The sequence below is a fragment of the Empidonax traillii genome, unplaced genomic scaffold (genome assembly GCF_003031625.1).
Source record: "Empidonax traillii isolate 1590-97213 ecotype Southwest subspecies unplaced genomic scaffold, ASM303162v1 scaffold2339:size26854, whole genome shotgun sequence".
Taxonomy (NCBI): Eukaryota; Metazoa; Chordata; class Aves; order Passeriformes; family Tyrannidae; genus Empidonax; species Empidonax traillii.
This window is the reverse complement of record NW_020957532.1, coordinates 655-25,662: the sequence shown is the minus strand read 5'-3', so window position 1 is coordinate 25,662 and position 25,008 is coordinate 655. Positions and strand designations below refer to the sequence as shown.

The following is a 25,008-nucleotide window of genomic DNA, read 5'->3' as shown; positions in this document are numbered from 1 at the left end:
TGGAGGAGCTGAGCCGGGCGCCGGGCTGGGCCGGGCGGGCGTGGCGGTGCCCGGCGGTGGCAGCGGGCGAGGAGCTGCCGGCGGAGGTGGCGGCGGCGCTGGCGAGGAACGCGACGCTCCGGGCGGCCCTGGGGCGCCGGGACGAGGAGCTGGGCCAGGCCACAGCCGCGCTGCGGGCACTGCGGGGGGAGCGGGACCGCCTGCAGGGCAAGGTGGGTGCGGGGGGCACCGCGCGGGGGGCACCGGGCGCGACCCCCAGAGCTCAGCCCGGTGCCCGGCGCAGGTGCAGGACCTGCGGGACGCCCTGTCCAGGCTGGAGGAGCCGGGGGGCTCTGGAAGTGACACCCCCAGGGTCAGCAGCCCCCTGAGGCTGCACCAGGTGAGTGCAGGGGGGCCGAGATACGGGTAGGGGGCATTGGTGGGTGGGATCCCGCCCCAAGGCTGGGCTCTGCCCGTTCCCTCCGCAGGGTTTGCCCTGCTGTGGGGACAAAACTCAGCCCCACGGGGTGCAGCCCCACAGGATCCAGCCCCACGGGGTGCAGCCCCTCGGTTCCCAGCCCCACAGCCCCCTGTCCCCCCAGCCCTCGGTGGGTGCCAGCCAAGAGCAGGAGGAGCGGCTGCAGCAGCTGCAGGGGTGAGTCCCCCCCCATCCCTGGGGCTCCGGGGCCTGGCACGGCCTGACCGCGGTGCTGGCCCTGCCCAGGCGCCTGGGGCGGCTGCAGGAGGTGAACCTGGAGCTGGCGGCCGCGCTGCAGGAGTGCAAGAGCGAGGCGGAAAGGCTGAGCATGGAGCTGGGGCAGCACGAGTCCCGCAGCACCGCCCTGCGCCTGGCCCTGCGCTGCAGGTGGGGCCGCGTGGGACGGGATGGGAGGGGATGGGATGGGATGGGATGGGATGGGATGGGATGGGATGGGATGGGATGGGATGGGATGGGAGGGGATGGCAGCAGGGTGGGCAGCAGGATGGGGACAGCCACACTGAGCCCCTTGTCCTGCAGCGAGCGCTGTGGGGGCGCTTATGCCGCCCTCCTGGACCTGCTGCAGGCCAAGGCGGGACGGGAGGACGGTGCCCGTGGGGGTGAGTGACAGCTTGGGGGGGCTCCAGGGTGCTGGGGGGTACTGGGGGGTACTGGGGAGTTGTCAGGGAGGATGATGGGGGGATACTGGGTGTGCTGGGGAAGACACTGAGGGGATACCGGGAGTGCCAGAGAGGATGCTGGGAGGATGTTAAGGGCATACTGGGGAGTCATCAGGGGGGATGCTGTGAGGATACTGGTGGTGCTGGGGAGGATCCTGAGGGCACACTGGGGAGTGATCAGCCAGGAGGCTGAAGGGATGCACGAGGGGTGTGTGGGGATTTGGGGTGATGCAGGAGGGCCGAGCAGGAATACTGCTCCAAGGAGGGGTTCGGGGAGGGTGCTGGGGGGCTGCAGGGAGGATGCTGGGGAGGGGGGATGCTCTGGAGAGGGGCACCTGCCCGCACACTGCCTGTCCCGTGCCCAGGAGCAGCAGGAGAGCAGAGCCCAGGGCACGGGCAGGGGTCCAGCCCCATGGCCACGGCAGGGCCGCAGCTCCCGAGCCCAGCAGAGCCGGACGGGCGGGAGGAGAGCGGGGCCAGCAGCTCCCCCGGAGCACAGAGGTACGCGGAGGAGGGCGGGGGGCACGATGTTCGGCTGTCCCCATGGTACCCCCGTGCCCACCTCAAGCGCACCCCTATCCCGCAGCACTCCAGCGCCCCGGGGGATGGAGGAGGGGGCGCTGCGGGAGCACATCCGCCGGCTGCGCGCCGAGCAGGCGGCCGTGGAGGGGTCCCTGCTGGACGCCCCGGCCCCCTCCGGGGTGACCCAGCAGGGCCAGGAGGCCCGGGCACGGGCCGAGAGGGCGCTGCGAGAAGCCAGGGCGCTGCTGCCGGGCTGGAGGAGGCCCGAGAAGGCGGAGCTGCTGCAGGACCTGGCGATGCTCAAGGTGAGGGTTCTGGGGTTGAGGTTTTTGATCCGACGCCTGGATCCCTCCACGCGGGATGCAGGGTGGGAGCCGAGCCGGAGGATGGTGACACCGCTGCCGTGCCAGGAGGCCATGGCTGAGCTGAGGACGCGGCTGCAGCTGGCGGAGAGGGAGAAGAGGGGCCTGGAGGTGCTGCTGGCCGGGCAGGGGCCGCGGGAGGCTGCCCTGCGCCTCGTGCTCCAGCACCTGGAATGGGAGCGGGATAGGGGCACCCGCCGCCCCCCCAGCAGCTCCAGCAGCTCCAGCAGCAGTGAGGGGGTAAGGATGGCTCCGAGCCCCCTCCCCGGGGCTGGGGGTCTCCCCAGGGGTGGGACCCACACCCAACCCCTGCAGGATGCCCAGATTGGCCGGGTTGGAGCGGCGGCTCCGCGGAACCCTCCGGATCTGGAGAGGATGAGGGAAGAGCTGCTCCGCACCTCGGCCAGGTAAGAGACCTCGATGGTGTGAGCGGCGCCAGGGTGGGTGCTGTGAGGGGCTGGGCACTGGGCCAGACTGGGAATCATGCTGGGATGGGCACTGGGCACAGTGCAGGACTGGCTGCCACGCGCGTGTCCCCAGGACGGAGGAGCTGCGTGCCCGGGCACAGGAGCTGGTGCTGTCCCTGGAGCAGGGCAGTGCTGCCAGCCGAGCACAGCAGGCACAGAGCGTCACCGTCGCCACGGACCTGTTCCAGGCACACAGGTGGGCAGGGGGAACCTACATTTCTGCTGGGTGGGCGTTGGGTGCAGCATCTCCTGTGTCCCTTGGGTGCCCTGTGACCCCCGGGTGCCCTGGATCCCCTGGGTGCCCTGGATCCCCTGGGTGCCCTAGATCCCCTGGGTGCCCTATGTCCCCTCACTCCCCTGTGTCCCCTATGACCCCTGGATCCCCTTGGTCCCCTGGATACCCTGGGTGTCCTGGGTGCTCCATGTCCCTCGGGGTCCCCTGAATACCCTAGATCTTGATCCCCTGGATATCCTGTTTCCCATTGATCCCCTGAGTCCCCTGGGTCCCCTATGCCACCTCCTGGTTCCCCATGATCCCTGGGTGTCCCAAATCCCCATATCCCCCATATCTCCCATGCCCCACCCCGTCCCCCATGCCCCCCCCCCGTGCCCGGGCAGGTGCTGAGCGTGCCCCTCAGCGCCCTGGCCCTGGCGTACCGCGGTGCCCGGCGCAAGCAGGCGGCCCAGGCGCGGCGCCTGGAGGCGCAGGCGGGAGCCCTGCGCAGGCAACATTCCCGGCGGGAGCAGGCGCTGGCCCGCAGGCTGCACTCCCTGGAGCAGGGCCCAGCCAGCAGCGAGACCTGCATCTAGAGACCCCCAGGACCCCCTCCCACACCGAGCTGTGCTGTACCCCCGCAGTAATAAACCCTGCGTGCTCGTGGTTTGGAGCTGGAGGGCTTTGAGCTCGGGCGGGGCTCAGCTGCGGGACCCCCGGCTCGGCTGATCCCAGGGGGGCCGGGAACAAAGGGCACCCCCCTCCCTGCTGTCTCCCGGCGCAGATGAAGCCATTTGGTCGTCCCTGCCGCGGGATCAAAGGTGACGGCAGTGGCCATGGCGCGGGGCCCATCCATATTCAGGAGGAAGAGGAGCGGTGACCCCGCTCTGGGGCCATCCCGGCCGTGCAGGGGGGGCTCTGGGAGTGGGCTGTGCCAGGGGGGTGCTGAGGGGAGTGGGGGGGGGCTCAACCCACCAGCCTGAGCCCCCTCCATCCCCACGCAAATGAGCACGTGGATAGTGGGATCAGGGCTCTGTGGGGCTCGGGGGGATGAGAGGGGAACGGTGCAGGGCTTGGATGCACTGAGGGGTGGAGGGAAACTGAGGCACCGAGCTGGAGATGGGCTGCAGTGAGGCCTGGATCGCCCTGGAGAGATCCTGCAGTGGAGTTCAAGGCTCCATGGATCAATATCTGGAGCTGTGGTGATGGAGAGGGCCGGGAGAGGGATGCAGGGATTCGGGGATGCAGGGACACAGAGGTGCAATTCTGCTGGAATGTGGAGCTGTGGGGATGTAGAGATGCAGGGGATGTAGGGATTCAGGGCTGCAGGGATTCAGGGCTGCAGAGCTGTGGGGATACAGGGATTCAGGGATTCAGGGATATGGGGATGCAGGGACACAACTGCACAGGGATATGGGGATGCAGGGATGTGGGGATGCAATGATGCAGGGATTTAGGGATTCAGGGCTGCAGGGATTCAGGGAGCAGGGATGCAGCTCATCCCCCCCGAGCTGCCCGTGCCCTCCACCCCCCCCACCACGCCGCTCTCTGAAATGGGGTCACCTCTGTGTCCCCAGGGGCAGCAGGGCTGGATCAAAGGACAGCTTCCCCAGGGAGCTGCCCCAGCACGAAATGAGCAGCAGAGCCCTGATTGGTGCCCAGCACAGGGGGGGTGTGCCCAGAGCCTGATAGTGGAGCCAGGGGCTGCCTGTGCCCCCTGCTCCCAGTCCCTGCCTGCCCTGGGCACGGCCCCAGTGGGGACCAGGGCTGGTGGGGGGGTCCCATGGGCCGGGGCCGGTGGTGTGGAGGGGCTGACCCGCAGGTTGAAGGTCAGGGCTCCGCGCTCAGACCCCTTTTCAGATTCAAATGGGCTCCTGGGGGCTTTGTGCGGGGTCAGGCTCCACCGAGAGCCGCATGAAAGGCGGGGGCAGCCGGGGCAGCCTCGACCCTGGGTGCCAGGAGGAGGGGGAGGGCAGGTGGGACCCGCCACCGCCCCCACCCCGCCCAGAGGGTCCCTCCTGCCACATCCTGCTGACCCTGGGGCCAGGCCGGGGCTCCACATGCCTGTTGATGTTCTGTCCCACTCCCTGCCTCAGTTTCTCTCTCGATGGAGCAGGAGAGGGGTCAGGTCACCCCCAGCCTTTCCACAGGGCTGGGGGCAAATCCATGGCACTGGGGGGGGTGAAACCACCTCTCCATGGGGTGACATGGGGGGCATGGGGGGGTGAGAGCCCCTGTGTGCAGTGACCCCCACCCAAGGTTTGCACCCTCACAGGGATGGGGGCAGAGTGGGGCCTGAACAAGGGCTGAAAATCAGGGGACTGACCCCAAATCCCCATGTGGGGCTGTGATGGGGTCGTGGAGGACAGACAGACAGAGGGACAGGGTGGTTCTATCCAAGCCCCTGGGAAGCACCACCGCTGGCAGCTCCCTCGTGGGCTTGGGAGAGGGAATGGCCGCCCCACAGCCCAGGGCGGTGGTGATAACTGGGATGAGGGGTTTTTGGGGCCAGGCTGGTGGTGGTGGTGTTGGCATCCGGCTCTGCAGCGCTGCTGGTTCCCACCTCTCCATCAGGGATGGCACCAGGCTCTCTGGCGCTGCTGGTTCCCACCTCTCCACCGGTGCTGGCACCAAGCAGTGCCACCAGCAAAAACCCAGCCACAGCCGCAAACCCAACCCTGCCCCTCCGCCATCCCGCTGCCCGCAGGCCGTGGGGGACGAGGGGGCACCGCCGGCCCCCCCATGCCCACGCCGCGGCCCGGTCCAACCACCGCGACTCCGGAAACCTCGGCGAGGCCTCCGCCGTGCCGGACCCTTCCCGGGGGCGCCGGGGCGGCACGAAACGCGCCGGCGGCTCCCGGGGGCCCTTTTGTGCGGCGGAGGCAGCGGAGCAGCGCGAGGAAGGAGGAATTCCTCCGGAGATCAAACGCCTTCGCCAACTGGACACCGACGTCAAAACAAACCGGCTCCCAGCGCGGGGCCGGGAGCCGCGCGGGGGACAAGATCCAATTTCCTCCTTTGTTCCTGGATTATTATTTTTTGCAGGGGGCGAGGAGGCGGGGGAGCGGCAGGGAAAGGGCCATAAATCACGGCCTGACAGAAGAGAAAGGAGAAGCGGGGCTGGCTGCAGGTGGGGGTGACCCCCATGCCCGCACTGGGACCCCCCCCTCCTGAGCCCAGCCCCATTCCCAGCTGGCTCTGCCGGGTGTTATTCCACGACCATGGTAGACCTGGGGCATCGGAGCCTTTCTGGGCACCGTGTCAGTGGGTACCTGCTGAGCAGAGACCCCCAAAGCCAGGAGAAACAGGGGGGTTGTTTGGTTTATGGCCGTGTCACGCACACCCTCCCCCTCTGCTGCACCCCAGCTCCAGGCTCAGGGCTTTGCTTTGCCCTTCCCGTAACCTCAGCCCTGGCATGTGGGTTGGGAATGCCAAGGACACCGGCAGGAAGGTCCTGGCAGTGCTGGGGCCAGGCAGTGTGGGCACTCCCAGCCACTCCACATGGCACCAGCATCCTCACCGTGAGGCGGAGTGCCCCGTGGGGACACCGGCGGGTCAGGGGTGCGAGGGGGCACCCGGTCCACCCCACCCCAGCTCCGTGCCCTGCCTGCCGGACTTTGCCCCTGGAAGTCAAGGTGAGCAGGTGCCGGGATGCACCGGGGCCGCCGTGGCACGGCCGGGAGGGGAGTTTGGCCCCGGGTGAAAGGCGGTGGCAGGGCGGTGGCAGGGGCTGCTCCGGGGTCAGGCACCTTTCCACAGGGTTTATCCCCTGGTTAATGATTTCCAGGGCGGCAGCAGGCGGGCGAGGAGCACCCAGCACCCACCGCCCGCACCTGGCCGGCTCCTACGGGTCCGACTGGATTAACCACATTGCAGACGGGCTTTATGGGGCCACAGGAGTCGGGCCCCAGCCACATCCAGCCCTTCTGCTCCCTGCCAGGGCTGGGGGCTCCCGAGGGACCCTGGGATCACCTCGCGGCCCCACACGAGCCGCGGCCTCGGTAATTAAAGATCCCGCTGGGGCTGTCGGCGAGAGGAGGGGATTGACGATGCCGACGGCTTGGCCACAGGCCAGGAGTAGTGGGGAACTGCTTCCCAGCTTCCCAGCTTCCCAGCATCCCAGCAGCCCCCGCCGGCATCACACTGTGCCGCGACGCCGCAGCCCAGGTGGCCCTGCATGCCAGCCTCTTGGTGCCATGCTGGAATCCCAGAGCCACGCCAGGCTCCCAGTGGGATGTGGAGCTCCCAGTGCCACACTGGGCTCCTGGTCCAGTGTGGGGCTCCCAGTGCCATGCTGGGCTCCTGGTCCAATGTGGGGCTCCCAGAGCGATGCCAGACTCCCAGTTCTGTGCTGGATGCCGGTGCCACACTGGGCTCCTGTGACAATGCCAGGCTCCCAGTTCAACGCTGGGCTCCCAGTATAACACCAGGCTCCCAGTTTGATGCTGGGATCCCAGTGCCACGCTGGGCCCCTGTTCTAATGCCAGCCTCCCACCACAATTCCGGGCTCTCGGTGCAGCAGGAGGTGCCGAGCTCTCCCGGTGCCAGCCAAGGGCTCTGGTGCCCAAAATGCAGCGGGGGACCGGGAGGGGCCACATCCAGCCACCTCCGGTGGCCAAACCTCCGGCTCCATCACCACGGCACCACACCGGGGCCATGCCCGGCTCTGCCACCGCCGGTACCGCCGGTACCGCGGGCCCAGGGTCCCGGTTACGGCCCCGCCCGGGGCTGCGGGGCCGCGCGGGGCGCGGGGGGCGGCGGGGGCGGCCCGGTGCGGCGGCGGGGCCGGGACCGGGGCAGGACCCGGGAGCGGAAGGGGAGGAGGACGGGGAGGAGCATCCAGGGCGGCCACCGCGGCAGCGGCTGAACTTTGCTCTTTCACGGGAGGCGGGGAGAGCCCCGGGGCTCGGCGGAGCCGGTCCCGCCGCACCCGCACCCGCACCGGGACCGGGCTGCGTGCGGCGGCGGGGCCCGGGGGGGCGAGGGCGGGTCGGGGCAGCGCCGCCCCCTCCCTCCTCCTCCTCTCCTCTCCTCCTCCTCCTTCCAGCCGGTGCCGCGGAGCGGAGGAGCCACCGGGGGCGGGAGCGGCCCCCGCATGCGGCCGGTCCCCGCGGGGGGATGCGCCGCGCCCCGCGCCCGCCGCCGCAAAGTTTCCGCGGGGCCCCCCCGTTAACCGGGGCGGGGAGGAGGAGGAGGAGGAGGAATCGCTGGGATAAACGAATCCCGGGGCGAAAGGGATCCCGGCGATAGGGGAGGGCGAACCGGGGAAAAAAAAAAAAAAAAAAAAAAAACCAAAAGGAAAAAAAAGCCAAAAAAAAAAAAAATAACCGTGAAAATCCCAAACCGGCCGCCGCTCGGCCAAAAAAAAAAAAAACAAAAAAAAACCAAACTTGCCGAACTCGTTTGCGGGAGGCACCGGGGCGGCTCCGCTCGATGCGGCGGCGGGGCCGGCGCTGAGCCCCGCGGCCGGTGCCGAGCCCCGCGGAGCCATGGCCATGGTGGCCGGCGGATGGGGAGAGCCCAACGGCGGCGGCGGCGGCGGCGGCGGCGGGGAGGAGGCGGCGTCCCCCGCGGGCGGCGGCAGCGACGCGGAGCACGGCGAGGAGGAGCGGGCCGGGGCCGCCGTGGACTGCGTGGTGTGCGGGGACAAGTCCAGCGGGAAGCACTACGGGGTCTTCACCTGCGAGGGCTGCAAGAGCTTCTTCAAGCGCAGCATCCGCAGGAACCTCAGCTACACCTGCAGGTACCCTGGGGGTTTTTGGGGGGCGCCTGGAGGGGGGTGTCGTCGTCCCCCTCCCCCTTCCTGGGGTAGGGCAGCGGCCCCGGTGGCGGGTCGGAGGGTGGTCGCCGGTGGCACCGGTGCGGGTCACTGGTGTGGCTCTGCAGTGGCCTCTGCGCTGGCCCTGCTGTGGCTGCGTGGTGGCCTCGCTGCAGCAGGAGCCGGGGGCACCGGTGTGGCCGGACAGGGGGCCCCGGTACAGGGTAGGGGTCCCCGGGTGCAATCGGTGGCCCACAGGGCAGCACAGGGTGCCCGGTGCGGCTCGGGGGTCCCCGGAGCAGCACAGAGGTTCCCCCTTGGTACAGCCCTGGCGTCTCCCGGCACAGCACAGGCGTCTCCTGGTGCAGCACGAGGGTCCTCCCAGTACAGCACAGATGGCCCCCCCAGTACAGCACAGTGGCCCCCCAGTGTAGCACAGGGGTCTCTGGTGGAGCGCAGGGATCCCCTCCAGGACAGCACAGTGGTCCCCCAGTATGGCACAGGGATCCACCGGAGCAGCACGGGGGTCCCTTCCAGTACAGCACAGGGATCCCCTGGAGCTGCACAGGGATCATCTCCAGTACGGTACAGTGTCCCCCCAGTACAGCACAGGGATCCCTGCAGGACATCTCAGTGTGCCCCCAGTACAGCACCAGGGCCCCTCTGTGCCCTGCACCCCACACCAGCAGCCCCCCGGCCCCCCGGGCTGCGTGTGCTGCCTTCCCTGTTCCCGGGGCCCTCGGGCACGGCCGCTGTCCGGATCCTCGTCATCCTCACCCGCCGCTGCTCCGGCATTAATTGTGCCCGTGAGTCACTCCGGTCACGGCCGCTGCCCCCGCACAACGCGCCGGGCGGCAGGACCGATCCGGCTGGAGGTGCCGAGAGCCCGGGCACTGAATCCGTTGGGATGCCGGGAACAGGGATCCTCTGGGATGCCCAGGTGAGAGGCTGCATCCTCTGCCAGCCCCCCCACTAAGTGCTGCTGCAGATCCAGGCCCGCCAGCAGGACCAGGATATGACCCCTGGCAAGTTGGGAGCTGCCAATAACTCCGGAGTTTCTTGGGCTTGGAACAAGGATGGGGCTGGCTGGCCCTTGGAGGGGAGACCCCCGCTTCAGGCTGCTCCCAGAGAGGGAAATACCTCCACAGGGGCTGGATCCGAGCGCTTCCAGCGGCATTTTCCAAACCGGTGGGAGTGCTGCAAGGATGGCACTGCCACCCCATCCACGGGCATCCCTCACCCACGAGGCACCCCATCTCCACACCTCGCTCTCTGCTTGCCCGGGGAGGGGTTGGATGCTTCGAGGGAAGGGAAGGGAATCGTCTGGGAGCCGCTTTGCTCCCGTTTGGGCGGCCTAGATTTGTCCTCCCCCGTGCGCAGCGGCTCCGCTCCCGGCAGCTCCCGGCAGCTCCCGGCTCCGGGCCCGGCTGACGTCAGCCAGGCAGCTCGTGGCCGTGGCGTGGGGCCCCCCGGGCCGGCGGTGTGGGGCAGGGGTCGCTGCCCGTGTCCCCACATCCCCCGAGCGTGTCCCGTCGCCCGCCCGGCGGAGGCGGCGCGTGCGGACGCAAAGCCCCGGCCCTGCCTCAGTTTCCCCCCCCCCCTTGGAGCAGCAGGGTCCGCTCAGCTCGGGATTAATGATTCGAAGATGGGGAATACAGATGGCTTTTGAGAAATTCCAGCTTCCCGGAAACAAAGGGAAGGCCGAAGCGGCTCCCTGGGAGACGGACGGACGCTGCATCCCAGATGTCGGGGCGACGGGACTCGGATCCCCCAAGACTTTTATCCCGCCCCTGTCCCCGGGATCTGGGCTCCCGCTTGTGATGTTTGGGGTTTGGGTTTTTTTGGGGTGTTTTTTTTTCCCCCCCCCTCTTTTTTTGTGCTGGGAAGTGATTTGGAGCAATGGAGAAACTGTTGGTTTTCCAAGTGGGGAGTGAAGTGTCGGTGGGGCCGGGAACAAAGCTCCCCCGGCAGCCCCGGCATCCGCTTTGTTCCGGAGTCAAAAGCGGCACCGAGCCCCGATGGCGCTAATTTGAATATTAAAAGTGAGTTGGATTCAGTTTAGTTCTTGCACTAAATAATTACCCGCTCTAATTACATAATTAGCGCAGTCGACGCCTTTTGTAGCCTCGAAGTTTCCCAGGTCGCTGCTGCCTTTTCCATTGGAAAACTCGTCAGGAGCTGCTGGCGGGAGCCGAGGTGGTTTTTGGGGAGGTTTTCCCGGTGCCCCGAGGCCGCGGTGAGGGGGCAGCCAGGTGGGTTTGGCCACTGGGAGGGAGCCGAGATGATTTTTGGGGGGGTTTCCCGGTGGAAATCCCTGCCTGTCTCGCCTCTGGAGCCGTGTGGGAATTGTGGAGATTCGTGGCAGGGTTCCAGCTGGGTGGGCTTGTCCATGGGAAGGGAGCTGAGGTGATTTTGGGGGGTTTTCCAGGGGCCCCGAGGCTGCAGTGAGGGGCAGCCAGGCCAGTTTGTCCATTGAAAACCTTGTTAGGAGCTGCTGGCAGGAGCTGAGATGATTTTTGGGAGGTTTTCCCGGTGCCTTGAGGCCGTGTTGAGGGACAGCCAGGTGGGTTTGTCCGTTGGAAAGGATCTGAGATGATTTTTGGGGGGCGTTTCCTCTTCCCTCCTACCCATAGGCCTCGGTGAGGGTCAACCAGAATGGTTTATTTATTTCAAGGGAGCTGGGATGATTTTTGGGGGGTTTTCCTGGTACCTCAAGGCCTTGTTGAGGGTTAGCCTGGTGTGTTTTGTCCATTGGAAAGGACCTGAAATGATTTGGGGGGGGGGGGGGGGGTGTTTCCCGGTGCCTTGAGCTCGTGGTGAGGGTCAAACCAATGGAGTTTTATTCATCTGAAGGCATCCAGAATTATTTTTGGGGGTGGGGAGGGCTTCTCCCGAGGGCGGTGCAGGCGGGTCTGTCCGCTGGGAAGGCGCTGGGATGGCTCCTGGGAGGATTGTGCCGGCGCTGGGTACCGGCAGCCGGAGATGAAGTTGTCACCCGCCGCCTTGATTAGTTATCGCTCCTCCGCCGGCACAAGTTTTTATCGGGAGCACGTTCCGGAGCGCAGCGGTGATGTTCGGGATGAATTAATTCCGGTTGGAGCGCCGTGGGAATCCCTGCCTGCCTCGCCTCTGGAGCCGTGTAGGGATGGAGGAGATTCGTGTCAGGATTCCCGGGCAGAGCCGAGCTTGCCGCCGGACGCCAGGCGATTCCCGGCCCTGCCTCCCGCTTTATCCGCTTTAATTTATCCCAGATTCCCTGCTCCCACCCCTTCCCCCCCCACACACACACCCCTCCTGGTTTTGCTGCTGGGGTGGGATGTGAGTATCAGTGTCAGATCCCTGGGAATGGGGGCTGGGGGGGTGTTTGGATGCTGATAATTCCGTTTGGGAACGGAATTGTTCCCCCCAGGAGCAGAGCTCGGCAGCTGCCCCTGGGGATGGCTGGAACTCGGAGCTCGGGGATGAATCCACGTGCCTGGGGTTGGGCATGGCCCCCTTCCAGGCTCCCAGGGGCTTTGGGGAGGGGGAACATCCCTCTGTCCCAGCTGGGGGACGTGTCCCCCTCCTCTGGGGACACGGGGACAGCGGTGCCTGAGGGGTGGTGGGCTCAGCACTGCCCCAGCCCCCTAGGAAATAGTTGAAATTCCTCGAAATTCCTGGCGTGTCTGGTGGGCAGGCAGGGAGCTGCTGACATGGGACACCGCTCTCCCCGGCCCTGCATGTCCCCAGGGGCTGGAGCCCGGGGGTCTTCCCAGCTTCCCAACAGCCCCGGGCAGCGCTGGCAGCAGGATCCGGAGGAAAATGTAGGAAATGGCTGTTTCCATAGAATCGGAGCAGCAGCAGCGAGGGGAAGGGCCGTGACCCAGGGCAGTGGGAAGGGGGTGTTGGAGGAGCTTGGGGGGGTTCAGGAGGTTGGTGGGGGGATGGTCACTCCTTCCTGGCCCCTCACCTGCTCCCGGTCCTTCCCGCAGATCCAACCGGGACTGCCAGATCGACCAGCACCACCGCAACCAATGCCAGTACTGCCGCCTGAAGAAGTGCTTCCGTGTGGGAATGAGGAAGGAAGGTAACAGGCACAGGGGTGGGGGCATTTCCCAGGGTGGCCTGGGAATCCCAGGGATCCCTGTTTCCAGCAAACCCCTCCCCCTTTGCCCCCTTTTTTTTGGTGGTTTTTGGTTTTCCCTCCTCCCCTCACCCCCACCCCGTGCCGGCAGCGCAGGTGGCTTTTGTTTGGAAAAGCTTTGGGGCTGATAAGGGAACACACCTGGAGCAGGGATCACCTGCTGGGATGGACTCCTGGATCCCAGCAAATCCCACAGCCTGCTTTCCCCCCCCTGCTCCCCGTCACTTGGGGGGGGGGAATGCAAACCCCAAAATGCTTCTGCATCCAGGATGATCCTGAAAATCTCAGGTTTATCCTCAAAAATCTCCAATCCCTGTGGCTGGGGCTGTGCCAAGATGGGGATGGAGATGCTGTGGCTGCTCCATGGCAAGTGGCACTGCTATAGGGAGGAAGAGGGGACGGATGCTGGAAGCAGGACAGTAATTCCCTCTTTTCCAGAGGAGTCGGGATGGCGTTATTGCCACTTAGCATGATTTAGAGCTCTCATTTAAGTGCCTCGTGAACAGCCCATAAATTAATTACCAGGGATTGAGCAAATACTGGGCACTAATGGGGGGGCGGGGGGGGATCCAAAAAATGGCTCTTCCTGCCTGCAATTAGGAGTGGGAGCTCCAGGGTAACGGCGCTTCCAAGGGGGGCGTTTTGTGTGGAAATAAATGATTCCTGCCACGGAATGACCTTGGGCAGCGACTGCAGCCGGTGTGGGGGGGCTGTGGTGCCAGCTGGGCACCCAGCCTGGCGTGCCTGGGGTCATGGATGCTGGTGGAAGCTGATGGATCACCGGGATCTTAAACGGATGAGTGTGGCTCGCGCCACCTCCCTCTCCCCCGGGCGCCTCAAAAGCTGCTCCTCATCCCTTGGGATGGCAGGATGTGGCTCTGCTGGGGATGCCAGGATGGGGGGAGCATCCCTGTGGCAGGATATGGGGATGCTGGGGGTGTCAGGATGGTGGGAGCATCCCCGTGGCAGGATAGGGGGATGCTGGGGGTGTCAGGATAAATGGTGGGAAGGTCCCCATGGCAGGGTATGGGGATGCTGAGTGGGTGTCTGGTGGGAGCATCCCCATCCTTTCCTCCCCCTTCCCGTGGGCACTGGGAATGCCAGGAGCGGGCCAGGGTGTTCCAGGCCTGACCCAGCCCCCTCCTCTCGCCCCACAGCCGTGCAGCGGGGCCGGATCCCCCCGAGCCACTCCAGCACCAGCCCCAACACCATCCCCAGCGGGGAATACTTCAACGGGCAGCCGGTGTCGGAGCTCATCTCGCAGCTGCTGCGGGCTGAGCCCTACCCGGCCGCCCGCTACGGCTCCCAGTACGCCCAGCAGGGCAGCGTGATGGGCATCGACAACATCTGCGAGCTGGCCGCCCGCCTGCTCTTCAGCACCGTGGAGTGGGCCCGCAACATCCCCTTCTTCCCCGAGCTGCCCGTGTCCGACCAAGTGGCGCTGCTGCGGCTCAGCTGGAGCGAGCTGTTCGTGCTGAACGCGGCGCAGTCGGCGCTGCCGCTCCACATGGCCCCGCTGCTGGCGGCCGCCGGCTTCCACGCCTCGCCCATGTCCGCCGACCGCGTCGTCTCCTTCATGGACCAGATCCGCATCTTCCAGGACCAGGTGGAGAAGCTCAACCGGCTCCAGGTGGACTCGGCCGAGTACAGCTGCCTCAAAGCCATCGCGCTCTTCACGCCCGGTACGTCGCTGGCGCCGGGGGTTGGGGGGGACCGGGGAGGGGGTGTCCGCTGTTTCCCTGGGGGGTTGGGATCCAGGGAGTGTCTGGAGAGGGCGGAGGGTCCTCATTCCCTGGTCTTTTCCCCCGTGATTTCTCTGGGGTTGACTCAGGGATGAACTTCCTGGGGACCTGTAGGAGCACGGATACCCTCAGGGAAATGGAGGGGGATCTTGGGGAGCCCCATCCCTTGGCCCATCCGCGCCCATCCCGCGCCACAGAGGTGGTTTTGGGGTCCGGGGAGCATCCGGAGATGGCGGAGGGTCCATTCCTGGGCACTTCGCCGCCGTGGGTTTTGTCCCCCCAGTGTGTCCATCTGGGTGCAGGGACGAGTGTTCCCCGGGAGTGAGACCTGCAGGAATGCAGATCCCCCCCCCGGAGAAAACCGTGAGGGTCTCAGCCCTCGCTCCACCCACGCTCACCCGTGGAGTTGCCCGGTCCTGGCTGGCACGACCCCTCCGAGAATTCGCGGGGGTTTAGGGGCTCCCCGGGGGTCTCAGGGCCCCTCCAACCGCTGCTCCCCTCTGTCTCCACAGACGCCTGCGGGCTGTCGGACCCGGCGCACGTGGAGAGCCTGCAGGAGAAGGCGCAGGTGGCCCTGACGGAGTACGTGCGCTCCCAGTACCCGTCGCAGCCCCAGCGCTTCGGGCGGCTGCTCCTGCGGCTCCCGGCGCTCCGGGCCGTGCCCGCCGCCCTCATCTCCCAGCTCTTCTTCATGAGGCTGGTGGGGAAGACGCCCATCGAGACGCTAATCAGGGACATGCTGCTGTCCGGGAGCACCTTCAACTGGCCCTACGGGACGGGGCAGTAGGGACGGAGCGCGGGGAGGGGACGATCCCGGGACCGCCCCCCCGGCAGCTGGACGTGGACTCGTTCCCGTGGTGTCCCTGGGGTGTTCTGTGCTGGGCCTCGGCCTCGGAGCTCTGTCTGCCACAGGAGGGGGCCCTGCTCCCCGCAGAGGCTGTGGGGTCACGGGGGTGTCCCCCCGAAACCCGAAGGTACTCTCCGTGTCGCCGCCGATGGACACCGGACTGTTCTGGACCCCCTGGAGCTTCCCAGCCCCGCCCTGGTCCCTCCAGGGACTTTGGAGCATCCCTGGGGCTGGTTCCTCTCCCCGCTGTGGAATTTGGAGCATCCCAAGGGACCTCGGAGCACCCCCTGCCGGGGCTGGTCCCTCCCTCTGCCCAGGGAAGGGGGATCCCACCCCCTCTGCTCCTCCAAACTGCATTTCAGATGTCAGAAGGCTCAGGTGGGAGGTGGTGGGAGATGGGACCAGCCAGGCTGGGACCCCTGGCTCTGTCCCCCCTCCCCAGCTCCAGTCCTGGGAATTGTGGAAAAAGGGTCATTTTAGAGCCCCTTTGTGCCCACCAGGCCCAATTCAGCCTCGAGGACTGATGGGCTGAGCTTGGAGCGGCCCCTTTTTGGGGATCATCAGGCCTGACCCCACCTTCCACTGAAGCATCTCCCCCGTGGGGGCACTGGGACAGGAGGGGGGGGGTCACAGGAGGGGCTGGGGGGTTTTTTTGGGATGTGAACAGCACCCAGCCCTTCTCCCTGGGCTCATTCCTGCTGCCTCCCTCACTGCTTTCCCCCGCCTCAGCACCCCCACCCTCCCCACAGTCCTGTGCCTCCCTGGGCTTTTTTCAGATTTTAGGGGGACCAAAACCAGGCTGGAAAGGGGTGATGCTGCTGGGGGGGGTCCCCAGGGCTGGAGGGGGCACATGGAAGGAGGGGGGGCAGAGCCAGCCAGGAGGGATCAGGGGGGTCCCCCCCTCTCGGTGTGACAGACGGCGGCAGGATTAGCCGGGATTTGGCATTTAGGTTGATTCACTGAAAATATAATCCTTGTTCAATGATACTAAACAAATGAATTAAGTCAATAAAAGATGTTTCTTACAGCCCCGGGGGGGGGGTTTGGTGTGAGCAGGGATTTGTGAGGGGGATGGTGGAGCAAAATTTGGGACGTGATCTCTGCCCAAAAAAAATGGAACCCCTATAAAAGACCTAAAATTGGATGTTTTGTGGGTAATCCGGGGATTTGGGGAGGGGAGGCTCCTGGGTGATGGTTTATAACGAGGGGGGGGTCATTTGGGAATAAATCCTGGTGAGGAAGAGCTGGATCAGCAGGATAGAAGGGAGGAGTCAGCACAGAGGTTGGGATTGGGGCTTTTGGGGGGGGAGTCACTCCATCCACCCCCCCAAGCCCCTTTCACACCAACCCCAATTTAAAATCAATAGATACACTTCATTTATTTTAAAAAAAATTGAAATATTACACAGTTTCAAAGAGTTCCTTATAAAATATCACCGGGGGGGTCCCCCCAGAGGGATTCTTCCCACCCCCCTCCCCAAATCCCTGGGGGGTTCAACCAAGGTTTTCTCTGCCCACCCCCCCCCCCAGCCATGGTTTGGTACCCCAACCCCTGTGAAGGCACCCAGGGGGGTGCAGACTCCCCCCCCAAAAAAAAACATACTTACAGGAGTGGGAGGGGACCCCCAGGATGGGAAGGCACTGAGGGGAGGCACTCACAGGGTGGGGGGGACATGGGGATGGCGGGGGGGTCACACCAGCAGCTGCCTCCAGCCCCCTCAGCCTTGGCACCGGGGCGGTTTTGGGGGGATTTTAATACAACAAAAGGCACAAAATGCCCCAAAGTCTTTGCAGAGGGGGTGGGGGGGAGCAGAGGCCTCCCCCCTGTGCCCCTCTTTCCACGGGGTGGGGGGGGCTCAGGTCACCCCCGGACCTTGTCGTAGTCGCTCACCATCCGCTTGATGTGGAAGAGTTTGTTGCGGAGGGTTTTGGTCTCCAGCTTCTTGCTCTGGTAGTCGGGGCTCTGAAAGGCAGCAGGGGACTGGCATCAGGGCTGGGGGGCACAGGGAGGCAGGGAAACCTTCAGGGAAACCCCCCCTACCCCCTCCAGCTGTGTAACTCCCCCCAATCCCACCCCAACTCACCCTCTTCAGGTCCTTGAGCCTGTTGTACTCCTCGGCCAGCTCCTGTGGAGGGAAGGGCACCAGGGGGGTCACAGCGGGGCAAAAGTGCTGCCCTGTGCTGTCCCTGGTGTCCTGCAGCATCCATGCATCCCAAATCCTGCCCAGCTTCCCCCCCCCACCCAGGATGGCATCCCAAGGCTCCCCCACATCCACCTCTGCTGCCCTGCAGCACCCCAAAGCCTCCATCCCAGATCCTCACCACCCATTCCCAGCATCCTGCAGCACCCCAAAGCCTCCATCCCAGATCCTCACCACCCATTCCCAGCATCCTGCAGCATCCCAAATCCTCCATCCCAGATCCTCACCACCCATTCCCAGTGTCCTGCAGCATCCCAGATCCTCCACAGAAATCACCCCCACTGCCCTGCAGCACCCCAGATCCCCCACATCCAGCCCTGTAGCCCAACAACATCCCATCCTGTATCCCCAACGTCCCAAATTCTCCACAGCATCCACCTCTGATGCCCCGCAGCATGCCGGGAGCTCCACAACCCCCATCCCTGCCGCCCTGCAGCATCCCCCAGGCTCCCCCACCACCCATCCCACAGCGTTCCCACAGCTCCCAGAGCGGCCCCCCCACCTGGTACTGGGGGCTGTCCTCAGGGACACTGTCCAGCTGCTTCCCCAGCTGGCCGAGGCGGTCGTTGATGGCGTCCATGTCAGCACAGAGCTCCTTGTAGCGCCTCAGGTCCGAGTCGAACTCCTGCTTGTACCTCTGCCGCGTCCCGTCCGAGGAGATCGGGGGGTACAGGCTGGGGAGAGGGGGCATGGTCAGTCCCCCCCAGGGGCGGCTCCAGCTCCAGGGGGGCGCTCCAGGGGGGTTCCCCCCAGCTCACCTGGCCCACTGGTCGCGGTCCCGCTCATCCCCGGACTCCACGGCCGTGGTGTAATCGGTCTCGTACTGGGACTCGTCCAGCTCCGGGTTCCGGCGGCGCCGGCGCCCGCGGCGCGTGGGGGGCTTGGGGGGCTGCTCCCGGCCCTTCCCCTCCGCGGGGCTGGGCTCCTGCTCCTGGGGGTCACTGCGGGGGACACGGGGGGGAGAGGGGGAGGGTCATGGAGGGGACAAACACCCAGACCCCCCTGCCCTGGGGGTCCCTGCAGGATCACGGAGGGGACGGACGCGCAGCCCCCCCGGCCCTGCCCGCACTCACCCGCGGGTGCTGTAGGTGCCCGAGGGGTAGTAGCCGTTCGGGGGGGGGCTGTAGGAGGGGGGGCTGTAGGGGGGCGCGGTGATGGGGCTCGTGGGCTTCTCCGAGTAGGCCAGAGTGGCCGTCTCGTCCTGGGCGCTGGCCCCGTCCGTCACGTTCTTCACCTGCAGGGGGGACGGGGGCTCAGGGGGGGCTGGGCTTGGGGGGACACTCCCCAGCCCCCCCAGCAGGGCCCAGAGGGGACACAGGGACAGAGGGGACACCGGTGTCTGTCCCGTGTGGCAGATCCACGATGAGGAGGCATTGTTGGCCCCCTCGGGGCCCCCAAACTCCCCAGGGACCCCCCAAAAATCCTCCAGGGACCCCTAAAAACCCCACCAGCTGCTGCAGGAGCTTTTTGAGGAGCAGATTCTCTGGGAACCCCCAAACCCCACCAACGGGTGCAGGACCTTGTCAGGGGGCAGTCCCAGGAGCAGGGGGGACATAGGGCAGTCAGGAGAGCCCCCAAACCCCTCCAGAATCCAGGGGTGAGCCCTGGTAGAGCTGCAGTGGGGTGTCCCACATGGCTGTGGGGGAAAAAGGGACGAGGGGAGGGCCCCTGGGTGGGCATTTGGGGAGGGGAAGGCTGGAAAAGGACCCACAAAACCCCCAAGCCCCCATAGGGCAGAGTGGGGTCCCACTGGGGGACAAGAACAGACGGACACAGCTCGGGGGGGCTCTGACACCCCCAGGGTGACACCTCCGGGGCTTTGGGGGCGTTCCTGGCCCCCCATCCAGCACTGCCCCACCCTGGACCCCCATCACCCCCCTGGCACGGCCAGGGCTCCTCCAGGAGGACGTGGGGCGTCCGTCTGTCCCCCCTCCCGCTTCCTTCCTGGCCTTTGTGGGCTGTTTGTGCCGGAAGCCGGTCCCTGCCGGGATGGGGGCCCTGGGGACATCCGGCCGCTCACGCCGCTTCCGACGGCACCTTCCCCCCCCACGAACGAAGCCACGGCTAATTGGGGGCCGCCAGGTGAGGGGGCCACCGGCGTGGGGACAGCCGTGTCCCCGGGCCACGCCGGGACGGCAGCGGAGCCGCGCGGTGCCTCCCGCCCGCTCGAAGGTCACGCCGTTATCTCGGCCCCATAAACCGGGAACGGGACGTCCCAGGAGGGGATCACACCCCGAAACCACCCCCACCGAGGGCAGGGTGTCACCCAGGGGTGACCCCGCGGTGTCACCGAGCCAAGAGGGACCCCCATCCCCCCCACCAAGGGACCCTGGGGAATGGGGGCCCTGTGTCCCAGAGGGGCAGGAAATGCTTTGCAAGGGAGGGACTTTAACCAAATAAATAAAACCCCAACAAAGGGATTTCTGCGAAATGAAAAATAAATATTAGACTTGCAGGCGAGGGTGAGGCGTGGGGCCATGGAGAGAGGAGTGGGGCCGTGGAGAGAGGAGTGGGGACATGAGGGACAGGGAGAAAGGCGTGAGGGGATGCAGACACGGAGCAAAACATGGGGGGACTCGAGAACCTCTGCACGTTCCCAGTCCTCCTTCCCTATGGGATGCTGTAGCAATTCCTGAACCCTCCCCAGGCTCAGGGAGCTGCAGAGCCAGGGCAGGACGGGACACATCCCAGGGCCAGCAGCAGGGGGGGGTCCCCAACACCCCCTCCGTGGGGACACGGGCTCAGGGAAGCCGTAAATCCCTCGGCTTCCTGGTGGCACATCCCCACAGAGCCGGGTTAATCATTGCCCAGACCGAAACCACGCGGTGTGGCCGGGCAGTGTCCCCTGGCAGTGTCCCCTGGCTGCTGTTTCGGGCAGTGTCCCCTGGCTGCTGTTTCGGGCACTGTCCCGTGGCCAGCGAAGGGGCCAGGACCTGGCCAGCACTCCAGCATGGAGCCCCTGGCCCCCAGCCCATCAGATCCCACCCTGTTTGCCGTGCAGCGAGTTGGAGAGCAGCTCGCCCAGTCTGGCACGCTGGGAAAAGCTGTGCCAGGGAATGGCAAAGGGTGGGAAAACACGGGGTGACAGGGAGGGACACGGCAGGTGCCGGGCACGGTGTGGCTTTGGGGGTGATAACAGGGTGTGCAAACACACCAGGACTGGGCTCTGGGGTGCCAGGCTAGGCGAGAGGAGGGGTCCCCACACAGACCTGGGGTCCCTACAGAGCCCTGGGGTCCCCACAGCCTCCCTGTGCTCACCCCAGCAGATCCCGACCCACCCCTGCCTTGGGAATGTCTGGCACAGGGCAGGCAGGGAGGAAGCTCACAGGGAGCCCCCCCCTCTCAGCAACCCCCAGCCCACCTCAGACTCACCCACTCCTCCACGTTGGGACCCTCCTGGACCACCGGCACCTTGTCCCAGTAGATGTTTGGTTTTCCGTATTTCCAGATCTTGCTCCGCGTCTTGTGAGCGAAGAAGCAGATGAGGCAGAGGAGGATGACGATGAGGAACCCGCAGACAATGGCCACGGCCTGGAGGGGAGGAGGCAGGGGGCTCTCAGGGTGGGGTTCACAGGGGCTGGGTACCCTGCATCGCCCTGGGATGAGCAGGAATTGCTCCCTTTATCCCCAAATCCTCCCGGTGTTGGACTCCCACCAGGGCGTAAGGAGAGGGGCAGTGTCCCCCCGTCCCAGGATGGAGCCCATCAGGGGTTCCAGAGGTTTAGGGGCCAGGTCAAGCAATGGAGGGTGGTTTGTTTTCCCATGCGGACAGGACAAGTTTGGAATTTGGGAAGCAGCATGGAGCTGGCACCCTCCAGCACCTCCACGCAGCACCCTGACCCCACCACCGGCTCAGCCACGTGCCAGCTCCCACTCCAGGCATCCCAAACGGCTTCCAGGAGCCAGATCCCTGCAGCCACACAGAAACCCGCATGGATCAGGCCCTGCTTGGCCTTGGCAGGGAGCAGGAACAGCCGGGGCCGGGTTCAGGAATGCGGCACGGCCGGATGGGAACCGGCAGCGCCGGTCCAGCACATGTGCCACCAGCAGGAGCCCCGGGGCTGGGGACGAGGCTGGGGACAGGGTTAGGGACAGGGACTGGGGGCTCTGCCTGCCCCACGGACCCCTCAGGGTCCCGAGCCGGGCTGGTGGCACCGGCAGTGCCCAGTTGGCATCCTGACCCCCTCCCAGCCCCGCAGCGTCCCGGCCCTGCTCCAGCACTTTTACAGCCGGGGAGAACAAAGGTCCAGAAACTGGGTCTGTGTCGGGATGACAGCCTGTCCCCTCCCCGAAACTCCCGGCGCAGGCAGAGGGATCACTCCGGTTCCTCCCGCACCCCTGCATTGCCCCAGCCCTTCCCACAGTCCTGGATCATCCCAGTTCCCCCCACAGCCCCAGCTCAACCCAATTCCCACAGCCCTGGATCACCCCAGCTCCTCCTACATTCCTGGATCACCACCATTCCTTCCGCAGTCCCAGCTCATCCTGGTTCTCCCCAATTCCTCCCACATCCCTGGATCACCCTGACTCCTCCTGCAGTCTCAGCTCATCCTGGGTCCTCCCACAGCTCTGGATCACCCCATTCCTCCCACAGCCACAGATAATCCTGGTTCTTCCCACAGCCCCAGATAATCCTGGTTCTTCCCACAGCCCTGGATCATCCCAGTTCCTCCCACACCCCGAGCTCATCCTGGTTCCCCCCCTGCAGCCTCGGCTCATCCCAGCTCCTCCCGCAGCCCTGGATCACTTCCCCCAGTTGCTCCTACACGCCCAGATTATCCCAGTTCCTCCCACAGCCCCGGATCGCCCCAAACTCATTAAAGGCAGAGGGAAAACGCCGAGGGCTGGACATGTGGTCACCAACTGAGGGCAGCACATGAGGTCACCAACTGAGGGCAGCACATGAGGTCACCAACCCTCTCCCTGCCCACCCTGCACCCCGTGGGACGCAGCACAAAGGGGTCTGTGCCCAGAGCCGGGGGGGGGTCCGGCCAGAGCTGGGGCTGCCCCCTCACCTCCTGGGGGTCCACGGTGCAGTAGTGGTACAGGTACTGGTTGAGGTAGGTGCTGCCGCTGTAGATCTGGCTGCATATGGTCAGCAGGGGGTTGTAGTAGTAACTGCCCGTCATCTGCGCCTGGGGGTTGACGCCCACCACGTAGACGATGGAGGCGATGAGCATGGCCAGGGCCAGCACGGCGCTCACCACCAGCACCACCAGGTAGAAGCGGCGCGAGCGGGAGCCGCTGGACTTGCTGACGCCGGCCACGAAGAGCCCCAGCTGGGCCAGGAAGCAGAGCACGGCCATGGCGATCATGAAGCCGTTGGCCGCCCGCGGGTTGGTGACGCCGCCGTAGTACCCCCCGTAGCCGTACCCGTAGTTCAGCCCGCTGCCGTAGTAGCCGGAGCCGTAGAAGCCCCCCAGGCCGTTGCCGTAGAGCCCCCCGAAGCCGTAGCCGTACTCCCAGGCCAGGGTGGAGGCCACGCAGGCGAAGATGGCGATGCAGAGCAGGATGACCGCGGCCTCCAGGATCCTCACCACGCCCGGCGGCGACGACCACTTGTAGAAGTGCTGCGGCACGTCCTCGATGTAGTAGGAGCCCGGCGGGGGCGAGCGGGCCCCGTAGTCGTAGCCGTAGTCGCCCGTGGGGGCCCCGTAGCCCGTGGGGGGGCCGTAACCGGTCGGGGGGCCGTAACCAGTTGGGGGGCTGTCGTAGGACTTCTTGCTGAACATGGTGGCGGAGCCTGGGTGGGACACAGACGGGCAGAGGGTCAGAGCCTGTCGAGCACCGGGAGGCGCCGGCACCGGCGCGAGGCGGAACCGCCGCGTTTCCAGCGCCCCGTGGGGACTTTGGTCCCGTCACCAGCACCGTCAACACCCGCCCAACGCCGCGGCACCCGAGTCAGCGTGGGGAAACTGAGCCACGGGGAGCCGTGAGTCACCAACAGCACCCGTCACGCCCCGGCCCTGCCCCACGCTGGGGACCACAAGACCCCCCAACCTCCCAGACCCACTTTCTCCCCCCCACCGGGGCTGCCAGACATGGTCTGAGGAACTGGGGATTGTTCAAATTCTCCTGGAAGCAGCAAAGCGCTTACCCGGGGCCCGCGCTCGCCCCGCGGGTGCCGCCGTAAGCAGATCTGGAGGATTAAAGAGGAAAATAATAACAATAACACGGGCCACGTGAGCAGCAGCCCCCAGGAAAGTGGCAAATCGGCACGTAAAAATTTGGGAGGGGGTCTCAAAATTGATGTGGGGACCCCCCTTCTCCCACGCAGTGCAGAGACCCCAACCTGGAGCAGGGAGCAGTGCCAGGGAAACCTGAATCCCTGTGGGAAATCCAACCCGCGCACCCGTTCTGGAGGAGCTCAGCGCCAGGATCAGACCCCCATGGTGGGTGGGGGGGTAGGGAAGACCCTCTGACCCGCGGCAAGGGTGAGCACTGGACCCCAGTGGTGCCCCCGAGGCTTTGGGGCTGCCCAAGCCAACCCCTCTCCACTTCAAGTGTCCCAACACTCCCTTGTCCCATAAATCCCCGAACCTCCCGATCGCAGTCGGATTCACCCCCGGACCGCGAGCTGATCCCTGCGCCCTCCTGGGGGTCCGAGCGGCCACGGGGACGCGGCAGCTGCGGGGACCCCCCCACGAGCGGGACCGGGGGGTCTCGGGCTCCCGGAGCGGTAACCGGAGCGCGATGCCCCCGGGAAGGGGGGAAAACACAGGAGGGGAGGTCCGGGGGTCCCTTCTCCCTGGAGGGGCACCGGACGGGCAGCGCGACCCCCGGCCCCGCTGTCCCGGGAGGAGCAGCCCCCTCTCGGCTTTGGGAGCCCCCGTATCGGTGGGGACCCCGGTGCCAGCGGAGGGGATTTCGGTGCCAGTGGGGACGCCGGTACCGGAGGGAAGCCCGGCGGGGACCCCGGTGCAGGTGGGGCGGCGGGGAAGGACGAAACCCCCCGTGTGCGGCGGGGCGCGTGGATCCCCGGGGCGCCCTCCCACCCCGGGAGCCCACTCACCCCGCGGGGCTGCGGAGGGTCCCGGGGCCGGGGCCGGTCCCGAGGGGTCCCGTGGCCGCGAAGCCACTCACCTGCCGCCGCCTCCTCCGCTTTGTTCACCTTAAAATGGCAGCCGGGAGCGGCAGGAGGCGGCGGCGGCAGCGCTGCGGGACCGGCCCCGGGTCCCGCCCCCGGGAGGGGTGGGATGGGGGGGTGGGAGCACCGGGATCCGCCTCAGGGGGGGCGGTGAAACTGTGCCCTGTGCTGAGGGTCCCAAGGGCGCTGCGGTGGGATGGGGGTGCCCGCTGCCCCTGGACACGGTGGGTGCCCCAGGAGGCGCAAAAAAAAAGTTGAGACCCCCTCCCCAAAAACAAACAAACAAACAAACACCACCACGTGTATTAAACCCACTTATTGAATTAAAGCCACTTCAGCAGCTGCACCCCCTGCCCGGGGAGTGGGGGGGAAACTCCCCGATTCACAGGGCGAGGTGGGGGCACAGCCGGGGCCCGGGGACAGGTGGGACCACCCAGCGCTCGGGGGTCCCGGGGCCTCGAGGCTCCACGAGGACCTCCAAAATGAGGAGCCGGTGGGTTTGCTACCCGTTCCCGCGTGGGTGCGATGGGTGAGTGGGTACTGGGTGA

General features: G+C 66.2%; 3 protein-coding genes across 4 annotated transcripts; 2 read left to right on the top strand and 1 right to left on the bottom strand.

Moving 5' to 3' along the window:
- The first annotated feature begins 609 nt into the window (after positions 1 to 609).
- USHBP1 (USH1 protein network component harmonin binding protein 1) lies at positions 610 to 3,298 on the top strand. The gene is made up of 9 exons (XM_027909745.1): positions 610 to 634; positions 704 to 844; positions 998 to 1,077; positions 1,503 to 1,638; positions 1,724 to 1,964; positions 2,070 to 2,261; positions 2,337 to 2,428; positions 2,562 to 2,684; positions 3,127 to 3,298. Exons 2-9 carry the CDS (start codon positions 786 to 788, stop codon positions 3,296 to 3,298), a joined length of 1,095 nt encoding a protein of 364 aa, XP_027765546.1. The 5' UTR covers positions 610 to 634; positions 704 to 785.
- A 4,677-nt stretch (positions 3,299 to 7,975) lies between these two features.
- On the top strand, positions 7,976 to 15,286 carry NR2F6 (nuclear receptor subfamily 2 group F member 6). Its single transcript, XM_027909744.1, has 4 exons — positions 7,976 to 8,445; positions 12,432 to 12,526; positions 13,741 to 14,265; positions 14,838 to 15,286. The coding sequence occupies exons 1-4, from the start codon at positions 8,192 to 8,194 to the stop codon at positions 15,110 to 15,112; spliced, it is 1,149 nt and encodes a 382-aa protein (XP_027765545.1). The 5' UTR covers positions 7,976 to 8,191; the 3' UTR covers positions 15,113 to 15,286.
- A 1,249-nt stretch (positions 15,287 to 16,535) lies between these two features.
- Positions 16,536 to 24,504, bottom strand: OCLN (occludin). Of its 2 annotated transcripts, XM_027909743.1 has the most exons (9): positions 24,457 to 24,495; positions 23,471 to 23,512; positions 22,389 to 23,116; positions 20,746 to 20,904; positions 18,447 to 18,607; positions 18,132 to 18,314; positions 17,876 to 18,047; positions 17,257 to 17,298; positions 16,536 to 17,135 (listed from the first exon to the last, which is right to left on the bottom strand). In XM_027909743.1, the coding sequence occupies exons 3-9, from the start codon at positions 23,103 to 23,105 to the stop codon at positions 17,034 to 17,036; spliced, it is 1,536 nt and encodes a 511-aa protein (XP_027765544.1). In that variant the 5' UTR covers positions 23,106 to 23,116; positions 23,471 to 23,512; positions 24,457 to 24,495; the 3' UTR covers positions 16,536 to 17,033. The 2 variants fall into 2 exon arrangements, with proteins under 2 accessions (XP_027765544.1, XP_027765543.1); XM_027909742.1 differs by lacking the exon at positions 23,471 to 23,512 and having other exon boundaries at positions 24,457 to 24,504.
- Positions 24,505 to 25,008: the final 504 nt, after the last annotated feature.